This window comes from Hippichthys cyanospilos, chromosome 17 (assembly GCF_059441005.1).
Source record: "Hippichthys cyanospilos isolate Australia breed blue-spotted pipefish chromosome 17, RoL_Hcya_1.0, whole genome shotgun sequence".
Classification (NCBI taxonomy): Eukaryota; Metazoa; Chordata; class Actinopteri; order Syngnathiformes; family Syngnathidae; genus Hippichthys; species Hippichthys cyanospilos.
The window spans coordinates 13,990,435-13,998,836 of record NC_142385.1 but is presented as its reverse complement, the minus strand read 5'-3'; the positions used below and the strand labels follow the sequence as shown (position 1 = coordinate 13,998,836).

The 8,402-nt window shown below is 41.4% G+C and overlaps 1 protein-coding gene across 1 annotated transcript; it reads left to right on the top strand.

The window, feature by feature from the left end:
- The first annotated feature begins 597 nt into the window (after positions 1-597).
- Positions 598-8,023, top strand: spop (speckle type BTB/POZ protein). The gene is made up of 10 exons (XM_088439724.1): positions 598-740; positions 2,286-2,481; positions 3,513-3,634; positions 3,710-3,861; positions 3,963-4,090; positions 4,738-4,915; positions 4,994-5,049; positions 5,296-5,418; positions 6,153-6,295; positions 6,791-8,023. The coding sequence occupies exons 2-10, from the start codon at positions 2,404-2,406 to the stop codon at positions 6,933-6,935; spliced, it is 1,125 nt and encodes a 374-aa protein (XP_088295850.1). The 5' UTR covers positions 598-740; positions 2,286-2,403; the 3' UTR covers positions 6,936-8,023.
- Positions 8,024-8,402: the final 379 nt, after the last annotated feature.

Sequence of the window (8,402 nt, the reverse complement as noted above, 5' to 3'; positions counted from 1 at the left end):
TTTAATCTTCCAATTCATGTGTTTCATGTCCTTCGATTCAGTCCACTGAGTTCTGAACAAAAATTCTGAAAGATATGAAGAATTTCATAGTTTTCTTCACAAATTCATAATATTAAGTGTTAAATAACTTGAATCTTATAAATGTTTTTTTCTTTTAGTAAATGAAAAATATCCTGCTTTTGAAATGAAAGATTTGAACTAGAGTAGCTCACTAGTCCTATCAAAACACATAATTTGCCGATATTTGAAAAATTGAATTAAATACAGTTCGTTACATCCGTGTGACTGTTAATTTCGCACCAAGATGTTAATATCCATTCGCCCACAAGAATAAATCATCCTCCAGAAATAAGAGCTCGAAATCGGTTTAAATAGTGTTTTTAATTTAATAACCACCTATTTTGGCTTCGCCGTATTTTTAGAACTTCGGAAAGTGTTTCTCACAACTGTACTTGTGATTCTTTTACGCACCGCTAGAGGGCGCCTTTTTTTTACTACTGTGTAACGATAAAGAGATTATTTAGCAGATTAATCATATCAACATTATAACCCAATGTAACATCTCGTGATAACGCCATTCTTAAACGTTTGAACCCCAAATAAGGACTATGATACAGCTTTATCATGAATACCAGGCAACCGAGCACGGCGCCCCTGCTGACGTCACTCAGTTGAGGTCTGCCACTTAATAGCTAACAACAACACAAGAGCCCGGAAAGCTAGCGAGCTCCAAACAAGAGGTAAGACCGTCGATAAATCACACTAAACGTGACACGTAAGGGCCACTTGACTTCCAAACAACACACCCAAGCTCGCCGCGGTGTGTTTACAAGGTGCAGTTTGTGCAATTTGCGAGGCGTTTCGCTTGTCTTGGCTAGGTGGCTAGCTAGTAGCTAGCTCGCTTGATTGAAGTTAGCTCGCGTGCTATCGCTCGGTCGCCACTTAGCAACTAATTTCAAATGCTTTTAGACCGCTTTATCATTCAGTGTTCTTTTCCCCATTCTCGCGTGTAACCGTAAAGGCTGGAATTTGGCAATTTAGTTTTATAACGGAGACATGGGTGTCAATTGGTGTTAGCAGGTTGCCTACCTGCTAACTGTCACCATAAATACACACGCCTGTTTACTTGTCACCATGTGATGAATATCGGGGTGTTTTTAATATTCATATGTGCTTTCTTAATATCGCTAATAATTGTGAATGGTAGTCAAATTTGTGCATAAGTAAATTAAGTAAATTTTGTAATGTATGACAGCTGTGTTGGATGGGTCCTCTTTAATTGGATGTATGTTAATAGATCAAACTATTTGCAGAGCTATTTCAACAGTTTAAGTCATATTTTCCTGAAATATGAATTTCAAATTTGTGTTTTTCTTCATACGGAATGTCTGCACATATTAATACTTAATCAATAGGAATGGGAAGTCTAAGTGCAACCTTTTCAGTTCACATTCTTCTTAAAGGGGCAATCCAATTTTATATATTTATTTTTTCAACAAATATCTTCTATGCAGCCCCACTAGTCTCATAAAGACATTCTGATTAATTTTGAGTTTTTGGGATATGAATTAAGCGGCAAAATCTTCATGTTTTTAGCTGTCTAGGGGAGCGGCCATATTGTCACTTGCTGTTGATTGAAAATGACATCACGGTTGCTAAGAACTGTCCATATTAATTATTTAACACCTTCCATATGTTTCATGCTTCCCCATTATAGTCTAAACATTGCATTCCGATTATGTAATACTGTGTTAGTGGAGCATGAATCTACTCGTTCTCAATCCATCTCAGAGGGGTGGCCACAGGTGCCCAGAGATCGGGTAAGAACCAATCACGACTCAGCTTGCAAGCGTCACGTGATCTAATTTATTACCTGTCCCCTTAGCAATGAGTAAAAACATGTGCATTTTACATATTCCATTAACAGATTATATTGTAGAAAAAAATAGTTAACTCTCCTTTTAAGCTTTATCCTTAACAAGAAACAGTGTTTGAGAATCAACCAATTTAACATATATCACAGAAAAAAAGATCATTTTGATTATTTATTTATTTGTTTAAGGAAAGGGGTTCAATAATTACCTGCTCACATGACAAAGGTTGAAATCAAGATGACTCCCGCATCAACAATTGATGTCATGCAAATTCCCTCACTGAAAATCCCCCGCGCCATTAAGAGGAAACTCCTAACTCTTCATTTCTCATTTCCTTAATGCGAACAGATCCCTATGAAAGTTAACGTTGGGCTAACACCACACAGTTTGATTGATTGTCATGGTTTTTAGGGGGGAACCGCGTCCGTCCGGCGGGTTCCGCTGCAGATGGACTTTTGGCCCGAGCGCTGACGAGTGGAAACGGCGGTTCCTCCTCCAGTTGAGACCAACACCTTCCGTCACGCTGGCAATGTCAAGAGTCCCGAGTCCCCCTACCCCGGCGGAAATGTCCAGCGGGCCTGTGGCTGAAAGCTGGTGCTACACGCAGGTAACGCCGCACCCATTCAACTTAAAACATTCCAAAAATATTCTCTTCAAACACATGCGGACAACTCAAAGAGATACGAAATCATTCCCATCAAAACTGTAACAGAAGACGCAGAATTGACCTTTGGCATCCCATATTGCGATAATACAATTTCTGATGACATCATTGTCTGGTGTGAAGTATGCAGTCCTTATCGGTCAGACAGTTGCTTTGAACACAGCAGAGCAGGAGAAGTGAAGGTCAAGTGTTAAAGCTCACGCCGATGTTCTGCCATTTTGGAATTTCCCTCTGCACTTGCATCATCATCCTTCTGTTAGAATGTTGATGACCCAAGTGGTGGACATTGACTCAACTTTGACCCCCTATCATTGTATAAGATGAAGAAAAAAAAAAAAGACAACTTCTGCAAGCTGTGTAAAAGGTCTTTTCAAATAATTACCGGTGACTAGGTTAAGATAAAGGCTGGATTTTTTTTTCTGTTATATTTTACCGGTTGGCAAATCTAAATGGGGTTGTCCTGAACTGATATTGAAATTGGATATTGGTCCCATATCGGCCCAAGAAACAGTATCGAATTATTTTGGTCTACGTTTTAAATTGTGCTGGGTGATATTGGCCAAAAAAGAAAATCTTTAGTCATTCTGGACGATTGTGATTTTAAACAAACATTTATTTATTTTTGATGTATGACCAAAATAGTTAGGCGAAAAATATTCCGACAACAATATTGTGTGCTGATTTTAAATGAGATTTAAGGTAAACTTATCCATAGCTTGTGCAAAAAAAAATAGCTGATTTTTAATCAGAAGTTTGATATTTCTTTTTTTTTAGGATCTTTGAATATATTTACTCACTTCATTTTCATGAATGAATATTTATCATTGAAATAATAGTTTTTAAATATAAATACATATATTGTATACTATATACTTTTTTCAGATCAAGTTCTCACTCTTAAGTATCAAGTATCAATACTTGATAAATGATGTACATTTTCTGTTGCATATCTTTGACTCTTTATTTTTGCTCAGATCAAAGTGGTGAAGTTCTCGTACATGTGGACCATCAACAACTTCAGCTTCTGTCGTGAGGAGATGGGCGAGGTCATCAAGAGCTCCACCTTCTCCTCGGGGGCCAATGACAAGCTGAAGTGGTCAGCGCTCTTACGAGCCTCCCCGAATTGCACGGCGCTTCTCCGCTTGAGCCTCAAGCTTCTGCCTTCCTTCAGGTGTTTGCGGGTCAACCCCAAAGGCCTGGACGAGGAGAGCAAGGACTACTTGTCCCTCTACCTGCTGCTGGTCAGCTGTCCCAAGGCCGAGGTCCGAGCCAAGTTCAAGTTCTCCATTCTCAACGCCAAGGGCGAGGAGACCAAAGCCATGGGTGAGTAAACTCATGCTTTTTACTTGATTTTTTTTTTTTTTTTTTTCCCTCCCACGCCGCCAAGCATCTGATGAGATGTTTTTGTCCTCCCGACGCCGCAGAAAGCCAGCGGGCGTATCGCTTCGTGCAAGGGAAAGATTGGGGATTTAAAAAGTTCATCCGGAGAGACTTCCTCCTCGATGAAGCCAACGGTCTTCTGCCTGACGATAAGCTTACGCTTTTTTGTGAGGTATTCTGAAGTTATCCCGAATTCTTTCTCTGGACAAAATGTATTACGCAAATCCACACCATGGGGCTAGTATATTTCTCATTTCTAATATTTTTCAAAAATTCAACGTTTTTCTTCCAAAAGTTCCCCATCGAAGCGGTCATTTTCCCATTTGGAATTAAATTTTGTTTATAACTCAATTCCACTTGCCGAAATTCAACATTTTCACCAGTACGATACCTACCGAAAAATCCCTATATATTCTCAATAACAGTTTCAACAAAATAGATTCAAATTGTCCCCATAGGAAATCTAAAACAATTGGCAAATTGAATTCACATGCTCAAATTAAGCTAAATTCAACATAAATATACCATAGCATGGAAAATTAAGTACCGGGATTGCTTAAAATGTCAACGCAATTCTAAAAAAAAGGCAAATAAACACATTAGTCAATCTAGAGATCAAATAAACACCCATTCAAACAAACGTTAAAAGTATTTTTTCTCCACCTACAATAAATCTTTTCACATCAAGCATGTCACCCGAACGATGACGAAATGCCATTTGGCAACGAGAGAAATGAGACGAGCCCTAAAGAAATGAACTCGCGCTTCCATGGCGGCTTATTGCCCTCGCCTGGGTGGTCTCGCCCTTGCGAATCGCAGGTGAGCGTGGTTCAGGACTCTGTCAACATCTCGGGCCAGAACACCATGAACATGGTGAAGGTTCCCGACTGCCGACTCGCCGACGAGCTGGGGGGCCTGTGGGAGAACTCCCGCTTCACCGACTGTTCTCTGTGTGTGGCCGGCCAGGAGTTCCAGGCCCACAAAGCCATCCTGGCAGGTAGCGACGGCGGACACGTGCGCGCGCGTGAAAATCCTCGCCGTGAAGTCACGCACTTGTCTTTCCTGTTCCTTCAAGCTCGCTCTCCTGTGTTCAGCGCTATGTTTGAGCACGAGATGGAAGAGAGCAAAAAGGTGTGTCATCGGGCCTTTTTTTGTTGTTGTTGTTATCGTTATTTCGCTGCTGTTATTTTGAGTGCGGGATAGTTCTGCCGTTAGGCAGAGGTGAACGATAACATCTCTGAATTGAAGGTATGCATTTTGTGGGCGGAGATTCTCCAGTGAAGGCGGGGCAGATACACAAAGACGTTATTCTCCACCTGACGCGAAATAACAGGAGCGCAATTGTTCAGTCACCTTTGCCCGTATTTCTTTGCCCAGAACCGTGTGGAAATCAACGACGTCGAGCCGGAGGTGTTTAAAGAGATGATGTGCTTCATTTACACCGACAAAGCCCCCAATCTTGACAAGATGGCCGACGACCTACTCGCTGCAGCTGACAAAGTAAGGGCGCCTCAGAAGATGACCTGAGGATGAATCGTTTAGAGACTTTGATCGTCTAGGAAGTATTTTCAGATTTCTGTACGCCCAAGCCAAGATTTCAGCCAGAATTCCTGTTTCTGTATGGGGGCGCTTGGGGGCAATATTTTTAAGATCTCTTTAAGATTTCAAATTATTCTAACGCTTGTGCGGGTGATTTTTACACCGAAGCCTTTTCACATCAAAAAGATAGTATTAAAGAAGTCACCGGGGAGCTGAAATTTCACCAAGATGATGACAGTGTGTCAAAGTTCAACATGGCACTACAACTTAGTTATCACTCTGGCAGGAGTGTGCCAACTCATAACTAAAATACTGCCAGTAGGAGAAAATGACCCAAAAATGATCAAAATACTGCAAAAGGATTAAAAATAAATAAATGTTATCTTTTTTTATGTTCCTTTTATCAAGTCAGTGGCCTATCTCTCACCGGGAGCTATTTTTCGGAAGAAAAATGAACTTCAGAGAGGCGGCTTCTTGTCTCAACTCTGCAAGCCGCCAACTAGTGAAAGACAGTAATAGCGGTTATTTAATTTTGGACTTTCTAAAGCAATTTCAACCTTCAAAGCTGTTATCAGCCCAGACCTGCACCAAAGCCGTAACTGAATCATAAAAAAATCAGTATGAGACAACTTTTTTTTTTGGATGAAGTGAAGGAAATTCCAACATACTTTTCACCTGTCCCGTTTCCTCCTCAGTACGCCCTGGAGAGATTGAAGGTTATGTGCGAGGACGCGCTGTGCACCAGCCTGTCGGTAGAGAACGCGGCCGAGATCCTCATCCTGGCCGACCTGCACAGCGCCGACCAGCTCAAAACGCAGGCGGTCGATTTCATCAACTAGTAAGTTCACACTCCATGCTTTTTGCACCTGTGCTTATTCACTGTATTTTAATGGAGTTGTATTTCATCAGGATTTTTTTTTCTTTTTAAATCTGTGCTTCCCATTTCTTACCACATCTTATAGTACCAGTACATTTTGCTTTATCTACTTCAAAGGGAAATCACGTCAAGATTTGTCTTTACAATAATATACTCGATATACTTTTTCGGCTAGAACGGTGTTTGAAAAAAGCTGGCGTTGAATGTGTTTTTAATCAACATGTCACATTTCTCTCGTGTGAGTCTTCTTGCGGTGTCACGCTTGAAGGCAGTTGCCAGAATTTGACACCTTAGCATCTGATAATGACGACAAAATCCAACTTTTCAATCATTTCTGGATGTCTACCAACATATCTCCACCTGGGATGTATCCAATTTTGTTTGAAAGCAACTCAACTTTTCATCCCCATCTCCCCCTCGTGTGTTTGTGTCCCTCCCCCTTCTCCGTCCCCCAAGCCACGCCGCCGAGGTGATGGAGACGGCGGGCTGGAAGTCCATGGTGGAATCCCATCCTCACCTGGTGGCGGAAGCGTACCGCTCGCTGGCCTCGGCCCAGTGCCCTTTCCTCGGACCGCCGCGCAAGCGCCTCAAACAATCCTAATGGGCGTCACCGCTTTCGCAAATGCCCCCTCAATGCCCACAAAAATGGAGAATCTTTTCCCCTCTATTGCTGTTACCACACTACCTACAGCCTCCCCCACCTTTTGAGCTCCCCCTTCTGCCTCCTCACCGGTCCAGAACCTGCTGTATTTTAGTCACTTCTAAAAATGGAGGGACGAGCGAGGCGAAGGGGGACGAGAGGCAAGTGGATATTTGCCGTTTACAGAAAAACAAACCTGCACTTTCCTCTGTGGCTAGTGAGGTGCAACCTTGCGCTTTTTTTTTTCACCCCCCCGTTTCCTTATTCTTCAACAACCCGCTACTACGGAAACAGACACCAAGTGCACACGAGGTCTCGAACGTTCTTAACACAAGGAGGGATTACACGAGAAGACCCCAACGGAAGGCACCCAAAGGGCTGAAAAAAAATCTGTTTTTCTCAAGAGAAATTTGGGGAAAATTGCACTAAAAAAAACACAGGCCGCCCCCTTAACAATCAAGCGTTACCAGCAGTAAAGTCGAACTACTGGAGGCAAAGCACATGGATGAACTGAACACACATTTGGAACACGCAGGACAAGTATACCCTTTAAAGATACTTTATCAGCAACCTCTGTTATTTTATTTTTTAAATCTAAAGCAGTTATAACGACAACGGATAGCACTACGCAACTAGATGCAGTCGTTGTGTACCCGCGCACCTTGAGAGCAAATCAAATCCAAGGTCTCAACGTTTAAAATAATATTCCTGCATGCATGTTAAGATTATTTTCTCCCCAAATCTTTTTATTTTAGATTTTATACCAACATTCAACACTTTTTTTTTTTCTCTGAAGGCTTGTTGACTGAGGGCCATGTATAATTAAATGAACACGTTTTAATGTTCAAATGAGACCAGAATGTGAAAGAAAAAGAAAAAAACATAACATAAATTGTTCTTTGCCAGTGAGAGGAAAAGTGCTCATAATATTAAGGAACCGTAGTTGTTTCTTTCCTGTAGATATTGTTGCTTTATGCAGAGTAACACTTAGCTGTTGCCATTTTTGTTCCCGAAAGAATAAACCACAACTATTTTGTATTGAATGCAAATTTGGACTGTTTTTTTTTTTTTTTTGGGGGGTGGGGGGGTGGGGGGGGGGGGGGGTAAATAGCCTTTATCCCTAATGGAACGACTCATTTTTCTTTACAAACTGAACTAATAACTTGTGTACTTTTTTATTATCGACACATTATTCTAACTAGTACGTAAGCCTCCAAAAAATGTAAAATGCTTCCATCTGGCGGCCAGTGATTGCATCGCAAATCACGTCTCAATTTCAACTATTATTGGTTAAGATGCGCTCTGAGCAATTGTGATGTCATTTTCAGGCGACAGCGGGAAGCAAAATGGCCGCTCTCTCAAATGCCTTAAACCTGACGTGACATTTGTTCATTTCGAACCGGCCACAACATTATCTGCACCTAATTA